We start from the raw sequence: 19,168 nt of genomic DNA, 5'->3' as shown, positions 1-19,168 counted from the left end.
CTATATCATAATGATTTATGGGATGCACAGAATATTTAATTGACCATAGATTAATATGCCCTCAACCTGAGTGTGTCTGAAGATAACATAAAACATTCTTACAGCAAGATGCATGTATTAACTTGCCCCTTTTCTTTGGAATTTCCCACTCGGCTAGTTTCATCCTTATGTGCATTGACAAATACATTGCCAACTAGTGCCTCAGATCTTCAATTACCTCCATTTAAGTTGGCACATTCACTACACTGTAATAGTAAATATTATCAGTGGAATTTATTTTCTGCAATTCTGAATGGTAAACTTCCATTATTAAAAAGAGTGCAAGACGCATTAACGGATTGTAATTAAATTATTTTGCATTATGGAAATAAATGGACACCGTCAACCTAGTCATCTTTCAAGTAACCACCCACTCTGGGCTGTAAAACATCCTATACTGAGAGAATCAAGATTGTTATCATTCTCTCAGGAGACAGACTGTCTCCACTCAACCAGTGATGGAGAAAGATAAACTTACTCTGGAGTACTTTTCATAATATACTTTCTGTTCCCATTGTGTATTTTTTCTTTACATTGTTTAAAAAAAATTGAAATGATTACATTGTACTCAAACACATCCATTCAAAAAACACATCACATTCATGCAACATGCAAGAACGGGCAAATGTTTCAAACACCATGATAGTTATAAGATAGATAAGTTTTAACTTATCAAGAAGGTCAAGGAAAACCCTTTAGATTATCTTCACGGTTGACCTTTCAATAAACAACTCACAAATACAGTGAAAGTTTAAGGATTAAGGAAGTGTTTACTCAAGCAGTGTTTAGAGAGGAGAGAGAGAGAGAGAGAGATAGAGAGAGAGAGAGAGAAATGCTAGCATTCAAATGTTTTGTTGAAGACATAGATGTCATATACAAGACACACCACTATGTAACAATTACGAGGGAGATTTATTTCAATCTGGAAATTGACACACCTTTCTTATGTACAAAATATCCATGTTATTCTGTTTTCCTTTACATCAAGAGCCAATCAGAAGCAGAGGCTCAATGGACACAGTAACAGACATTTGCTAAACCCAATATTTCAGTGTCACATTGTTGATAGAAGTAGATCAACACAAACATATTGCACCTTATAATATCACATCATTCCGATAATGATATAACACGGCATTATCCTTTGAGGAAGTAGGATAAACAGAAACAGTTAATGCACAGCAATATGGCAAAGAAGCCAAACTATTTTTTAATAAAGATGTCACATGCCCAACATCATCCTGTTGAACGAAACGGCACAATCATTCATTCTGATACACATCCAGTGTTTAAAAACACAAACAAATGATTGAACATGTCCAAAAACATGCTTTACAAAGCTCACATCATACTTTGCGGCATAATGTAGAATTTCAGCTGTTGTGTATTTAATGGAGAAGTTTAGAGAATACCATCTTCTCATTTATGTGAGCCAGGAAACCTTTTTTATTTCCGCAGCAGCAAAAATAAAGTTGTAGCTGTCACCCAAGAGAAACGTTATCAACGCATTTCCTGTAAAGGACCCAGATTTACTGAGCACACAGGTGACAAAGACCAGTGTACATCTCAGTTTGACATTGAACTCCTGATGTCTGACCTATAGTCTCATCTCCAATTGTAATAGAGATAGATGCTTATGAAGGTTAGGTTAATGGTCAGGCTGGTAAACAGTAGACCGGGCCAAAGCGTCAGGCCCAAAAAGCCTGTGGAAAAACACAAAAAAACAATAAATAACTATGCAGAACAGAGTAACCAAATTAGTTTGAACACTGCTAATGTCAAAATTCCCATTCTTACCCTTCCATCCAGGCTTGTTCTCGGTTTCATTTCCTGTGGTCGTGTCTACGTGGCAGTTTGAAGATGAAGAGGAGCTGTCCATTCGCTTCTCCTCATGCTCAAACACACTGCCCTCATCGATCAGTGAACCTGAATCCCCAACAAAATCATATCTATATCAATATCAAAGGTTCAAGATTTTTTAGAACAGAACGTATAAACAAAAGGTTTACCTACAAAGCCAACAGATTTTAATTATATGAGGTTTTAAATGAAGGTTTCACATTCAGTGCAAACAAAAAATAATGATTTCACAAAGACACTTTTCAAAAACAAAGATTTAAATAAATGTTTTTTAAATAAATGTTTTGTCGGCATAAGTTACGATAATCTTTTCTTCCCAATTTCATGGTGACTTTAAGGGCCACTGTGTACTATCTATCAGCTTAAATGGTCAACAGAAACACACTGAAGCTCTCTTTCTACATTAAGGATTAAAAAATACATCCAAATGTGTCCTATACCTTGATTCTGTGAATGGAAGTGAGGAACATCAGGCAAGAATCCTCTGCTGTGCATGTGGCTTTGCTCCGAAAGAAAGGGTGGTGGCGAGGCCAAACTGAAAGGCTCCAGAGGAGAGGAAAATAGCTGTAGCTTTTGCCCACTGATGTTGAGTCTAGCTGGGCTGATGAGCGGCCGGCGCTGCCTTGCGGAGCTGGAGGTGGAAGTGACGGAACCTGCCACGGAGGGGGTTGGAGACGGTCCAGGAGAGGTGGGTCGGCTTCCAGATTTTAGGGAGAAGTAGTCTATTGAAAAGATTAAATTACCAATGAATTCATCATATATGATTTATCTGATTTCAAGTCATAAAGATGTAAACAGCCATTGTTTCACTTCTTTTGAGTTACCTGAAGGTGGCGAGTCTTTACACTGTAAAGATGGTCTACTCCCACTGAACAGGAAACCTGAATCTACAAAACAAGCAAAAACAAGATTTTACACACACACACATGCGTATGTATGTATGTATGCATGTATGTATGCATGTATGTATATATATAAATAAATAAATGTGCAGATTTGTTGTGAATTAATAGAATATATAAACACACATACATACATGTTGGTAAAATACATGTTGTTCAAATACTGAATTTCTTAGTAAACGGTAACACTTTCTATGAAGTCCATGATTATAATGAATTATAGCCCCATTTATACCTATGTATAAGTAAGTATTATTATTCATATACTCATTAAGATGAACACTGCATTATAAGAACAGTTATAGTTATAGTTACATTTATATTATATTTTATGATTACTTATAAGTCCTGCATTTGCTTTTTCAAAGCGCATTCTAATAATAATAATAATACTTACTTGTAAATAAGAATAAATGGAGCTATAAATCATTATAAGCATGGACTTCATAGAAAAAGTTACCATTCTATCCTATACAGATAAGCCATAAATTATATGAATGTTATAGCTGACATTTGGCAAATTCTATACAATATTTTGTTTAAATAAATCTTAAATTAACACTAAAAACTAAAATCAATTCTATATCCTATAAGTTGATTTAAGCATCACAAAAAACTATAATGTAAAGTATGAAAAAAGTATATGCTTGAGATTTGCTAAAGATTGCAAAGTGTTATTATTATTTTTGAACGCGCAATTCCAAAAAAACGCTAGTGAGAGAGGAAAGTTCTGCACGTGATCTACTGACGACAAACAAATTAAAGAACACAGACGCAGCCGGATCATTTCCATAATGACCAATGCAATCTACCAAGAGCAGCGCAAATTAGTGTCTGGTTTACAGGGATAGTTCACCCAAAATTTTAAATTCTGTCATTAAGTCAGACTCAATTTGCTCCAAACCTGTATAAATGTCTTTGTTCTGCTGAACACAAAAAAAAGATGTTTGTAACCAAGCAGATCTCGGCAGCCATTGACTACCATAGTGGGGGAAAATACTATGTTAATCTTTTATCTAATGTTTCATCTTTTTAATCTGTTTGATTAAAAATATAGTGAAATATTATTACGACTTAAAGTTGTTTTATTTGAATATAATTTAAAAGCATCATTACTCCAGTCTTCAGTGTGTCACATGATAATCCTTCAGAAATCATTCAAATATGCTGATTTATTGTTCAATAAACTTCTGGCTAATTATGAGTGTTGAAAACAGTTGTGCTGCTTAATTTTTTGGGGCAAACGGATAATTTTTTCCAGGACTCTTTGATAAATAGAAAGTTCAAAAGAACAGCATTTATTTGAAACTGAAATCTTTTGCAACATTATAAATGTCTTTACTGTAACATTTAATCAGTTCAATGCATTCTTGTTAAATAAAAGTGAGTGTGTGTGTATGTGTATATGTGTATGTGTATATATATATATATATATATGTATGTTTATGTTTATGTATATATATATATATATATATATATATATATATATATATATATATATATATATATATATATATATATATATATATATATGTTTATGTTTATGTTTATATATATATATATGTTTATGTTTATGTATATACACAAACACAAACACAAACACAAACACATACACATACACATACACATACACATACACATACACATACACATACACATACACATACACATACACATACACATACACATACACATACACATACACATACACATACACATACACATACACATACACATACACATACACATACACATACACATACACATACACAAACACAAACACAAACACAAACACAAACACAAACACAAACACATACACATACACATACACATACACATACACATACACATACACATACACATACACATACACATACACATACACATACACATACACATACATATATATATATATATATATATATATATATATATATATATATATATATATATATATATATATATATAGTGCAGTTTATCCTACCATTCCATAGCTATTTTCTCAATGTCAAAGCAAGGTAGCCATAACACAAAAAAGGCTGACAGAAATTCCTAGCAAATTTTTTGTGATACAAAAGCATCCAACAGTATAGGGTCATTTAACGCTCTCCTACTGTCATTCCAGGAATGTCTCCAACACAGCTGCAGCCGTAGAGGAGCTGCACTACCGCTGAACATTACAGAACAGTTGGGTGAAGCTACATGATGGAGCAGGTAAAGGCCCTGCTCTCACAAGAGCCTTTTCAAGATCTCCTATAGAAGTCTGACGGGGAGATGAGTGATACGCTAATGGTTCTGTTAAAAACGAGCTGTGTGAGATCTCACTAGACTCTGATACTTCTTAAATAAGAATTAAACTAAAACTTTTGTTAGCTGTTGAAGATGAAATAACATTCAATTGAAATGCCCACCTCTATATAATGCAATGAGATGTGTGTGTGATTAAATCACGAGCATTAAGATCAAACTCTGGCCCTTTTTTTAATCGCACCTGCCGAGCCGCTGCACCTGATTACAGGAGGCTGACATTTGCCATCTCATCTGGTCTCGTCTGAAGATCCACACATGAAACAAACCGTGACTCTTCTACCGTCTCACAACAGTCATTTAAACACCACTCCCGACATCATCCTGATCCCGGGCTTTAAAAGCCTGTGTGTATTACAAAGTCCCGTTGATAAGTCAAAGTTAAAAGCTATGGTAAACCAAGCTGTTGTCTCTGCAATCCGTTTGATATTTAGTATGTACGATATGTTGGTAGGTTATGAAAAGTCAAAACTAAAAAAAAAAAAAAGGTATTTTTTTAATAAAATGTGAATTTTTAAATATGTTTTTCCATACAATAATAGTTCATATTACTCTGCATCATATTTGATGCCAGAGCTAAAGCAGAAGGCATCATCAGTGAATAACGTTCCTCGCACAATGGCCTGCAGTCATTATATGAACTGTCTTAACGCAATATGCATAGTGAAAAAAATCCACTGAAGAAATAACAGCATATAGTTTTAGAACCATATGACAGCGAGTAAATAAAGACATTTCATTTATAAGTTCAATATTTTTATTTTTATTTAAATGGCATAAGATTAAACAGACCAGCTGTTAAAAAAAACAATGTAAAGAAGTCACTTCCTGTAACTCGAAACCCATCTGTGATAGGAAAATCCCAGTAACATGCAGGTAGCTGGAGACACCGTACAGACTTATTTCTCAATCACACAGTTTTCTTTGGCAGTTGGCAAAATTCCCCTGCTAGGTGTGGCACCGTCTGGGGTGAAGAGTGAGCCAAGTTTCTTGTACCATGCATTCAGTCAGTCAGTGACCCACATCTTTCCCATCATGCACCTCTGCACTAGTTCCACAAAACAGCACCTGGGGCCTCTCACTACCAGCACAACTCTCAACACAAACACATTTTTTTCTACATTACATGAAGAGAACACCCATTTTCTTATTACATATGTAAAAAGTAAATTTATCCTTATTTATGTCATTTTCATAGCAATTCTTATTTAATTTCAATATTTATATCAGCAGAGGATATATGCATTAAGATCATTCAAAAATAAATAAAATACTATAAGAATACAGTGGAGCTGCTGTCAAATCGATTAATCGTGATTAAATCGCATCCAAAATAAAAGTTAATGTTTACATAATGTGTGTGTACTGTGCATAATTATTATGTATATATAAAAATACACACTTCTTCATATATATATTTAAGAAACATAACTATACACACTACACACACATTATGTAAACATGAACTTTTATTTTGGATGCTGTTAAATCGATTAATCAATTTGACAGAACTAATATGTATAAATAACACTGTTAATATTGTATTTTATATATATACTGTCTATATATACTGTCTATATATACATATACAGTCTATATATATACATATACAGTCTATATATATATATATATATATATATATATATATATATATATATATATATATATATATATATATATATATATATATATATATATATATATATATATATATATATATATATATATATATATATATATATATATATATATATATAAAAAAGGATGTGTGGGATGTGACGAGATCTCGTGCCCCGTTAAAATGTGATGAGATTTCTCGTCGAGTGAAAAACGGTCTCACAATATCCCCATGACGGAGCGTGAGGGTGAAATTAGCATAGAAGATGCCACTGCTATGTTTACATTACATCCTCCACTGTCGTTTTGCTTATTTTATTTAAATAAAAATCATTTAATTCAGTTGGATAACGGTCGATACAATTGTAAACCATTGTAAACGTCTGCTCTGCTCATCCAGAACAAGCTGCGGAGTTTCACACAGTGCAGCAGGAATCACAGTTCACTGATAACGTGACGAGAGTAAAGACACAGGACTGACAGGATGACAGTGGAGAAATCATTGCGCACCAGAGCCACTGGACACTACATCCCTCTCCGAAGTGTCTTTTTTATAAACATGAATTCACCATATAACAAACAGTAATACATTCAAAATGTAAAAAATATACAATCTACACTACTTTGCAAAAATCTTTTCTTTTAATTCAGCTAAAAGGTCACGCCGTGACGTAACGATCTTCTACTGGTCACACATCGTCACGTGATGCAAATTCACAGTTCAGAGTTCAAAAGTAAAACGCAAGCTCCATGACATGCGCAAATTAGGCTATCTTAGGTTGGGCTGTGTAGTTGTAACCACCTCTTAGCTCTGCTCTCTGTTTTGGTCTCTCTTTGCACTTTGAATATCGAGAGTATAAGTTAAATAGAGTAAAGAGTTGTGAGAAAATGGGATGGTGTCAGATAGGCATCATGTGCAGCAGTGGCAGGTCTTAAAATGACAGCAGCCTAATAAACCTGCTGCTGTCTGTCTTTAAAGTTAATCAAAGAACAAAAGGAAAAAGTGAATCACTCACTCTTGACTGAAGAACATTTGTATCTTTAATGGTGCGTTCACACCGGACACAAATAAATCCAAGAAGTTGGACGCTTGAACATCAGAGTTTACTCGCTTCATCCGCGCATGAAATTCGCTTCATTCACGCTTGACATTCACTTCATAACAGACGCGAATTCGCATCATGGGAGGGGCTTCTGCCAGGCAGTTCGTCTCGTTGAGAAATGGCTGACATGGGCTGTGTTTACACGTCTTTTTTGTTAAAATTCTACTGTTAATGTGTGACAAAACGTAGTTTTAAGACTTTTTCAGGCGATAATGTAGTTGTTTAAAGCTCAAATCTGTGGTTTATTTATAAAAAGAGTGCCTATTTGAACATTTTATCTGGCGTTTTCGGAGTTGTGAGATCGAAGCGATCAGCGGCGCTCCAAGCTCGTTAACCCCGGCGAGAGCAGCCTTTCCTCGGCTAGTCCTTCAGACATTTGCCGCTGCCTCTGATGTCTCCGTCGTGTCTCGAGCTATAATTCGTCTTGTGTATATGTAATGGGAGATCTTTGGTCTCATAGATCTATAATTTGTTCCCTGGCAAATTAGGCTGAGGACAAAGTGAAGTTTCATTACTTTTTTATTTTTAGGCTATTTAACTTTACTTTCCCGTTGTAGCCTACTAGCACTGACTTTGAATGTTTGACTGATTAGTTTGCTTTATTTCATGTATAGCTTATACCTTTTACTTATACTTTTGTATTATTGATCATACATAAACTTCCATTAAACAAAAAGAGACTGGGTTGTGTTTCATGTAATTTAATGTTATCACAGTGATAATCATATGCACACTTGTCTGAACCAGATATTAATATAAACCAGATTTTCTCCTCATTGTTGTCACTACTTGAGCAAGCTGGTTTGGTAATTGGTTAACGCGGCGTGAATATCCGCCAAAGTTCAGATTTTTCAACTCGGGCGAATCGCGTCATTCACGCTACCTCATTCACGTGAATCGCACTGCAGAATGTCTATTCGCGTCTTTGCATTGACTTAACATGTAAATCACTTGCGGGAATCGCGTCATTCGCGTCCGGTGTGAACGCACCATAATAGGGATTAATCTATATTTAATTTATAATCTATGCAGTGAAGACTGTGAATTGTTTGATAACTTTATTCAATTTCTGTATATATTCTACCTGTTAGACCTACCTAAAAAATCTTTACATCAACAACTTTGTGCATTTTGGCAGGGCAAGTAAAAATCTAAACTGGTCTGACTGGGCCAATAGCAAAAATACTTAGCGTTGATATATTGAAAAGCACAGGTAAATGCAACGTTCATTATAATAGGTTTATGTGAAGATTGTTTTAAGTTCACTTAAATTAGAAGTTAATTATAGAAGCTATTTTTTAAAGCCTAATAAATGTTAAAATTGAAAGCTTTCAATTATACCATTATATAGAGTTGTCAAAAGTATCGACCACGATACCAAGTCGGTACTGAAATTTAACGTGAAGCTTTGAGCGCTGTTGAGCTGGAATCGTATTGTGCTCAATATACGCTTTGTGCTCACTCGCTTATCGGCGTGTCTGTAATTGGCTACAATGATCAACGCACGGGAGCTTTTGAAAGCACACGGAAGTGTTTTGAAAGCGGGAGCGTTTGAAAGCACAAGCAGGCACCAACCAGCGGACCGGTAGGCTGATGGCACCTGCATTCAAACGCTCCTGTGTGTATCTGTGCAAGCGCTCTGTGAAAAGCTTAATTGATGTATATTTATTACATGTTTTTGAAGCGCTGGTCATTGTAGCCAATCACAGACATATTTGATGAGCATGTGAGCACAATGAGCAATCAGAGCTGTTTACGATTCCGCTCAACAGCGCTCAAAACGTCACATTTTCTAAATTTTAGTACCGACTTGGTATCACGGCCGGTACTTTTGACAACACTGTAATGTTAAATGACTATAATTAATGGATAAAATGTAGAAAAAAAAACATCAATGTGTAAAAAAAGGTGACAATTAGCATTTTTATTATGTTTTACCTAAACATGCACTCACCTGCTCGTGCGAGGGATGGGATAGTTCCCAGAGAGAGGGCCCTGTTCAGTCGCCCAGGCAGCGAGGAGGGCGAGGATTTGCGCGTTCTGTGGCTTTGTTGGCGGATGAGCAGCTGTGACAAGTTGGGGGGAGGCGTTGGGATGAAGGTAGAGGATCCAGACACAGGTGCAGACAGCAGGGGACAGTGATTATTGTAGTACTGCCCAGGAGAACTGCCAGACAGATACCTGCAACAGACAGAGCAGAATTGGTCCACCGTTGAGTTTTATGGAGGAGTTAAGTCTTTAGTTACTATTATGGTGGAAGACTGTAGTCTGTTTCACTTAAAGAAAGTAACTGCAGAAAATAGATTTCCACAGAATTGAAAAGCCTAAAGATACAGAAAATAATAAAACATTATGCAAATGCTGTGTAAAAGGTCCATCTGATCATGGCTCCCAATTTGAATCTACAGACAATGTAGATTTCAGTGAAGTAAAGATTTCAATGTGGATAAAAGTATATATAAACAAAACACGCATATTAAGCTAGCATATCTGTACACATATTAAATCATACATCAGTAATGTCTCAGTCCATCTTCACATGCTCAGTTCAGATTCTAGTCACGCAGATTTCTTGGTTATGATTTACTAATTTATAAAAGCACAACAGCTTCCATCTCAAACAATCTTCAAGTTAATCTAAAAACTAAATAGTTTTAAAGAAATGCCAAACACACAGTTCAAATTTGATCAGTGTTTTATTTCACTTCGTGATAGGGTTAAATAATACAAGTAGTAAAAAATGCAATACAACATAATTATAATACAGCAATTGCTCCAACATGCTGCTTTACTCAAAAGCACAATACTCCAAAACATTATTACAACAAATCTGAGCTTAAGTGTCTGGACGGAAACAGTTTCACACTATTTAACAATGCAGTTGTTCATTTCACATTATTTCTTTGGGGTCATTCGAGGTCAAAAATCACAAGAAACCACTGATCATGAGTTGATGATATACCAGAAACCGCACAGCAATCAGTTGGAGTTTTCTCAAAATCAGACAACTGTTTAGAGCCTCCAAGCAATGAAAATTCTAAAAATTCCAAACACACCACATCAGTTTAGATTTGTAGTGGTCAGAGGCCACAACAGATTCAGGTCCATTTGAGATTTTCCTTAGTAAGAAACCGGATTTGACTGGATACCAACATAATTTCTTAAACAAATGTACTTTCCTTCCAATCGATCTCTGACATCACCATGCGCCTTCTGATATAACATACACAGATCTGTGATTTCACCTTGACAGGTCCTACCACAATAACTTCAGCTAATTTACTCACATTTTAAAATCACATGAAATATTGGTGAGACCTCATACTACCGAACAATCTAAACTGTCTGGTAATAAAATAGGTAGTCAATGAAGGATCGAGTATACTCTCAAAAATACAATGTGCTGTGCTAAATAAATGTTATACATGGTTTTGAGATACTTGTATTAATGTCAAGTCTAAATACACACTATTATTAGTGTTTACCAACCATCAGCCTTTGGCAAGCAAAACTACGATAATGAGGATACAGAAAACTAAATATTCACGAACACAGATGTCTACAGTCAAATACTCCCATAAGAAATGTGCCACAAACATGTCACTTTACCATAAACGTTACCTAGTTAAAGGGATAGTTCGCACAAAAATGAAAATTCTGTCATCATTTACTCACTCTCAAGTTGTTCCAAACCTGTATGAATTTATTTCTTCAGCTGAACACAAAAGAAGATATTTTGAAGAATGTTCAAACAGTTGATGGACCCCATTGACTTCCATGGTATGAAGAAAAAAAGAAAAAAAAAAGGCCCATCAACTGTTTGATTACCAACATTCTTCAAATTATCTTCTTTTGTGTTCAGCAGAAGAAAGAAATTCATACAGGTTTGGAACAACTTGAGAGCGAGTAAATTATGACAGGATTTTCACTTTTGGGTGAATTATCCCTTTAATGGAGCTTTACATAGGCACGTCACCTTTTGGTAATACAAAATGATAAATTAAAGCTTGTCTTACAAGCATGTCGAGAACGTTACAGTATGTTGGAGGTGGACAAGTACCACAAGATCTGTATGAGTTGATACACATCTAATATAAATTAGCTCAAGGTACACTTGAAAACAGACTTGATTTAAATAACTTTGCGGACGGTAAATGTCTAAGTCACATTAGTAAGTATTCGATCACAGCGAAATCAAACTTCACAGCATATGCCACATGCATACAGTTACTTGGGAAATACAGTGATGCAAATCTACAAAAACATACAATCTACAGTCGTACTGTCACATGATTCTAGAATACAGCAAAAAAAACAATACTTGAGAGAAAATTACAAGAAAGTACAATCCCTATAAAGCTGTTTGTAAAAGTTTTGAAAATGTGTCTCTTTGTTATAGACACTCAAAAGAGATGGCTACATGTTACAGAGGTTTAGTGTGGTTAGTAGTATTCAAACTAAATGGCATGTAATACAATGTAGTGCATTCATTACATTTTATAGTATAATAAATATAATGTTCATATTATAATAAGCATAGTGCTATTCAAAGTACTTGGTGTCTTTAAACATAAAATATTGCATAAATTCTGTAATGATTACAAACCGGTGGTAGAGACAGACTTTATGACTTGAAATTCAGGTTCATTTCAAATCTACGCAAAGAGAGGCTCAAAGCACAAAAGACTCTCTCAAATGTGTTCTGCTGTAGCCTAACGTCAAAACTAAAAGCACTTGAGCTGAAGTATAACCTATTTGTATGTTAGCAACTTAATTCTGCTATTATCGCATTTGTTATTAGATTGCAAAAATGAGAATTGAGCAGAATTGGTATAATACAGTATCTTTGTTATAGCTTGATATAGTGGGTATAGTTGACATTGCATTTTAAGTTGTAGATGATTTATCATAGATTTTAAGCACCACTTCCAAGCTGCAACGAATTAGGGTTGCGGTGGAAAAAATTCTTAATTCCCCAAGCACCATTTCAATTGCTTGGGGAATAACAGCATTATACACAGCAAGATGCATTAAAAAAACCATTCACTCATAAAACTAGTCTGTATTTTTACCAGCTACCCGGGCCGAAACCTTAGCTGTTATTTCAAACCAAATGTAAAATGTATGAAATTGAGATGTTCTGCCTTTGTCAAATTAGGGGCATATCACACACTAGACAACAAAAAAGTCAAACTCATTTACTATTAATTTGAGCAAGGTCATCCACAGCGAGAATCAAACAAACAGACTACTTTTTTGTATCAATCAGTTTCTAAGGCCTATTTAGCAAGTTTCTTAAAGGCCATGAAGGTTTATACTGAGTGAGTGTATTAGTTTATTAGTATAAACTGAAGACAGCTGGGAGGAAAATGTGCCAATCTGAGAAAAATCAAGCCCTTGATTCTACACGTCCCAAAAGTGTCCCATAAAATGTCTTAGCTTAGTGTCACTGCTCAGATTCTGACCTGCGACCTCTGGCTCTTCTTTGACTCGTGGATCTGTGCGTTGCCACAGCGGCAGCGAATCCCACCAGACAACACACAGAAGTGATGCCAAACTTGACAGATTCCAACCAGTCAGGGATGTCCGTCTTGAGGTAACACTCAGCCAGGTAAAAACATATGACGAGAAGCCAAAGCACAGATGCCACAGCGTCAATCCTCCTCAACCTTTAAAAAGAAAAAAATATATATATTTAGCAAACATATATAAAATCATAAATAACACATACATACATATATATATATATATATATATATATATATATATATATATATATATATATATATATATATATATATATATATATATATATATATATATATATACATATATATACATACACACACACTGTATATACATGTGCATATATACTGTATTATATATATATATATATATACACACACACTTATTCAAACATTAGTTCAAAATAAATAATACAAATAAAATAATAACATTATCCATTTCACATTCTATACTGCATGCATATATATGTATTTAACATGCACACATTCTATATATCATACAAAAATAATGGTATATGAAAATTCTATTATGTATATTTTTAATTGATTCACCTGTCAGGTCCTGCCATTAAGACCCCTGTGATGCAAGTTAGGAGACCAACAGAGGCCACGGCCATCTGGTGGTCGCTTCCGGACTGCCAGATGAGTCGAGCGTTCTCCACGGCCTCTTCCGGAAAAAGAGCCACCAGATCGTCCCACGTCATTTTGCCCTCGTCAGTCTTGCTTTCACTGTCGTTTTGGAGAGCACGTTTAGGCGGGGCGACTCCTTCGCTTGAGGTCTGATTGACAGAGGGGGCCACATCTCCATATCCAGACAAAGCCACAGCTAAAAGGAAGGCACAGGCAAGAAACGCAAGGACTCGGAGCAAGATCAACCAAGCCGGCGTGCTGAGGGAGTAGGTGTTCTGTACAAAAGGAAAAAAAAACAGGGATCACTTGATATGGGAATAGCACTAGATACTTGCATGCCAAGCCTGATTAAAGACGAAATGTGAATCAGCAGTAGCTATAACAAAAAAACAAGGACACAAAAGAAACAAGAGAGAACAGGTATTTCCTTATCTCTAGCAATCGCTTCCACACATTAATCTGTGTTTTAAGAAAACACTAGAAACAGACTGGTCATTAATCAAACTTGAAACATTCTACAAACGCAAACCAGGTTTTACAGTTTTATCTGGGCAACATCTAAAATCAATGTCAAGCTCCTGGCACCTAATCAAGCCCATAGTATTCTTGAAGATACACTTCAGAGTGGTATAAAAAAAGAAATCTTCCTGTATTTTTCATGTTAAGTCTTGTGGCTTGATTTGAAACCATGTAAATATATAGAGATCACCACCTTAATGAAGGCTTTATCAGCATCCCGACTGCGTCTGAGCTGGTGGTTGAAGAGCAGAGCTCGCAGCTGTCGGTTCTGGTGTTTGATGTAGTACTCCACTGCTGTCTGGCACGGCCGGCACAACTTGTAGGTCTGCTCGAGGTGGTGCTTGTATACTTCGATCTCCTCATCATAGTTTTCCTGCCATTATGGTGAACATATGGCATTACATTTTAATGGTTGCATGCATGTTACTTGTTTTTGAGCTGATTCTTTTCACATTATAAAAAGTCTTTATAAAAGACTTTAAACATAATAGCACAATTAAGATGCTTATTCTAGCTCAAATAAATATGACTTTGAAGTACAAAAATGTACAGATGCCTGTTGGATGTTATATTGAATTATTTGTGCCTGTATAAAAAGCTCTTTTAATTAAGCGTGAGCTTTAAACCTAGGTCATCTTGAAATTATAAAAATCAAATGGAGTCAATTGTAAACCTACATCATCCCTGGGGATGAAGGAGGCCAGCTGCTTAATCTTCAGTGTCTGGTTGTGGTTACACTTCTTGCAGAGAAGCATCTGGCAATTGACCCACTGCAGAGTCTTCGGGGACTCAGGGACACCGGCAGAAACGCCATGGTTGAGATGTTCCATGTATTGAGCAGGAATGGGTTTGTTGTAGTCCCCGTTCTACAGATCAAAAAAGAAGAGCAAAACAAAGACTCACTTGCTTGACACAAAATTTGCATTTATTGACCTTAGTAAGGATAGACACCATTAACGGTGGGCACCAGACCAGTAGACAAAAATAAACTGTAGAAATTTATCAACCAGTAAAGATTTTGGACTAATGTCTCCATCGCGGTTTATGCTCATGTGACGAAAGCTTGCTTTGCATGCGTTTTATGCACTGTGGTTTAAAAACAGGTTATTTTAAACCGTTGAAGCACAATCAGCAGCGAAAGACAACTAATTTCACTATATGCGTGTGTGAGAACCGACCTGAGTGCTTTGTACCACGTAATTGGGCTTGAACAGTTAAATACATAAGCCTATATGTCAAAATGACACGTATTTGCAAGTAAACAGAGTAATTTATGTCTTTAAATTACGTCTCAACGTAAACAGTTGAGGAAGAACTGAGAAATTGAGAAAGAATAACGCACAAGTATATTGGATCCGTGCAGCAGTCTTAAAGTGACAGAATCCAAATTTACCTGCTGTCCTTATTAATGCTAATCAAACAACAAAAAAAGAGAAAATCTCTCACTGCTTTTGACTGAATCACTTTTGTAACTTTAATACGAATAAATGTATATTTAAGTTATATTTAATAACTATGCATAGTTTTTTTATACATTTGATTACTTTACACAATTTATGTGGAATTTCTTATTGCTTTTCAGGTAGGTCTATTTCATTTGTGTCTTTGTTCTATAGTAGTGTGTTTTCTTTGTTTAAAGCAAAAATAACTATATCATGATTATATCGTTATTGTGAAATAAAATATATCGTGATATAAGATTTTGGTTATATCGCCCACCTCTAGACACCATATTGAATTTTATGAGGATGAAAACAATGCTGCAAGAAACAGATTTTGACCATTCAAGCCCAATAAGGCGCCAAAAAGAACTCAGTTCAGTACTCACGCGCTGTATGAGCAGTGGCTTTATGTGCGTGCGTTTCAGGTGTGTGCGCTCGGAAACCATCTCTCAGACAGCGAGCACATATTAAAATGAGTTTCGCTGCTTATTGTGCTTGAACGGTTTAAAATTACTTGTTTTTAAACTTCAAGGCATATAAATGCCATTCAAATGATAAGCTTTCTTGAAGTTGCAGCACGGCAATGTCATGTGAGCATAACCACGATAGATAGCAAGAATGCATAACATTTTTCAGTAAAGACATTTATAATAAGATTTCTATTAAGAATTCATAAGACTTAAAACAAATTTAAATTAAACTTTCTGGTCATCAAATAATATTGATATATAATAATAGTATTCAACTGTTTTAACACTGATTGGATGATAATAAGAAATGTCACTTAAGCACCAATCAGCAGATTTATGAAAACTGGAGTAATGGCTGCTGACAACTCAGCTTTGACATCACAATAATAAATTACATTTTAAAGTACAGTACATTCAAATAGAAAATACTTCTTTTAAATGGTACCATTTCACAAAATTAAAGTTTTTACTATATTTTTAGTCAAATAAATGCAGCTTTGCTGAGACTTCTTTCATAAGATTAAATAATCTTATAAATGTTGTAGTGTATAAATATATACATGTAATACAGTCTTCTCAAAAACATTACCTCAACACAGAACAAACAAATCTCATAACATGATGCCAATACCTCCTGAAAGCCATTATACTGGTCACAATATGGACAATCCCAGCAGTTTCTGTTCCCATAGGGGACAATTGTGTCCTGGCTGCAGAACCAACAATTCACTTGGACATGACTTGGTTTCTTCCTGTCGAATAAAAAGGGCCAGATTTAGAAGAAGTGCTGCAAGTTACTATGCCTTAATAACAGAAGAAAAACTGTAATTCCATTAACATGACCTGACAGAACACAACAGTGGTTCTTCCACTACAGTCTGTTCTGCAGAGAGCTGGGGTTAAAAGGCTAAAGGCAAAAGCAAGTACATATAATCATCAATAGCTTAAAATAAATGCTTCAATATTTTAATCAGTCAAAAGCTGTGCGTCCAATTAAACATCTAATGAATCACACTTCTTCTGAGATTAATAGCTTATGTCCTATTGATAGTAGTCCAGCAGTCCAGTTCTTTTGGTTGCTTCCATTGTCATGGCACAGGTAAGACATTCATTGGAAACTAATGGAAAACCTGAACTTTGAATCTAATTCAAAACTGGGATTGTGTTTTTTCAAACAGCACAATCAGTGTCTCAGCCTAACAGGAGCATGAATGTAGTTTGATTGGTTTTAATTTGATTCATTGATCATTTTAGAGCTGATAAGGACTTGATTCAGTTGCCTGTGATAATAACATTGTCAAGTAATTGCATGATTTTGAATGAAATGGCAGAAATTTGAATGAATTAGAATCCATGAAAAGCCTTACATTACTACTCCATAGACAATTAAAAGATGTAAATTAATACCTTGGTAAGTTGGTATAGTCTAGACAAAATATGATTCATTCAATGAATATCAGGGAAGAACATTTGTGAATTTTACCCAAAAAAGCCCATTAAAGTAGGGATATTTCACTATTGTTTAATTGTTTCTGCCAGTTTGATAGCAATGGGTCACTTCCAAGGAAGTTGCTCTTACCATGGTAATTAGTTTTCCGCCAAAATAACATAATTACTTAGAATATGTAATCAGTAACCAACAGTGCCAATGAGAATTCAGAAAGTTCCCGAAACCTTTAAAAGGAGCTCATAAATTAATGTATCGTTGTGTTACAGAAGTAACAACAACAGTAACGTTATTACTTATGGCATTCTTGGAGAAAAACTATTAATATAACGGTGAATTCTGGTCTGTTCTAAGCACCAACGACATAAAAAGTTAAGTCATTGAACGAAATCTCGCGCGCTTGTTTGTGTAGCGCGCGCCGCCAGTGCACACGCCTTTTATTTGCAGAACTTATAAATGAAAATACTGCTGCGATGCATGTTAACTGTAGCGAATCGTGAAAAGCAATCGTTCAAGTGCAATGCAGTTCATAGCCCAGCCCAAGCTAGATACTCATGTGCTATACGAGGCCCAGCGACATCTTATGGGCAGGGTTACAATACCTGGTTGCAATTCTATAGATCAGCGCTCCTCCTGCAGCAATCGCCGTTGCTCCGACACCACCGACTACAAATGGCGGGTACTGTAGTAATATTTGGTTAAAGGCCTCCATTGCAAAACGGGATATTGACAGTAGTGTTATTCAGAAGAAGAAACGCACGCTGGAGTAGGTCATGCGGCAACAGAAGCGCGCATCAATCTACAACATGGTCATATCCAGGTCATGAGACCGAAATCAAGACCTGTCAAAATAAAAGTTTCTTTCTAAACATACTACTACTACTACTACTACTAATAATAATAATAATGATAACTTTATTTTACTTTATTATTAAACTTGATTTAAAACTATATATTTTATATAATTAAATTAATATATTATATAATGAAAATATTACAATAAAAATATTAAAATATAAATATATAATTAACCGATGCAATAACCATGATAACAGCACAGTAATTAAATGTTTTACTATTTCACATTGATTATATATATATATATATATATATATATATATATATATATATATATATATATATATATATATATATATATATACACTTTTATAAGCAGAATTTTTCATCAACATTAAACCATTAGATTTATCTGTTTCCTTCTTTGGAGTTTATAATTGCTACTGTATGCAGTGCATAAAATGGACCAGGCATCTTGCCTGCTCAACAAAGTGAATTTAAGCATTTAA

General features: G+C 35.0%; 1 protein-coding gene across 2 annotated transcripts; it reads right to left on the bottom strand.

Moving 5' to 3' along the window:
- Positions 1-933: 933 nt before the first annotated feature.
- On the bottom strand, positions 934-18,667 carry tmem201 (transmembrane protein 201). Of its 2 annotated transcripts, none has more exons than XM_079802406.1 (11): positions 18,464-18,667; positions 17,046-17,166; positions 15,180-15,368; positions 14,696-14,875; positions 13,906-14,258; positions 13,294-13,497; positions 9,783-10,009; positions 2,724-2,786; positions 2,340-2,621; positions 1,837-1,965; positions 934-1,742 (listed from the first exon to the last, which is right to left on the bottom strand). In XM_079802406.1, exons 1-11 carry the CDS (start codon positions 18,571-18,573, stop codon positions 1,645-1,647), a joined length of 1,956 nt encoding a protein of 651 aa, XP_079658532.1. In that variant the 5' UTR covers positions 18,574-18,667; the 3' UTR covers positions 934-1,644. The 2 variants fall into 2 exon arrangements, with proteins under 2 accessions (XP_079658532.1, XP_079658533.1); XM_079802407.1 differs by having other exon boundaries at positions 17,046-17,321; positions 18,464-18,664.
- Positions 18,668-19,168: the final 501 nt, after the last annotated feature.

This window comes from Gobio gobio (assembly GCF_949357685.1).
Source record: "Gobio gobio genome assembly, chromosome: 21".
NCBI lineage: Eukaryota > Metazoa > Chordata > Actinopteri > Cypriniformes > Gobionidae > Gobio > Gobio gobio.
This window is presented reverse-complemented; position numbering and strand designations above follow the sequence as displayed.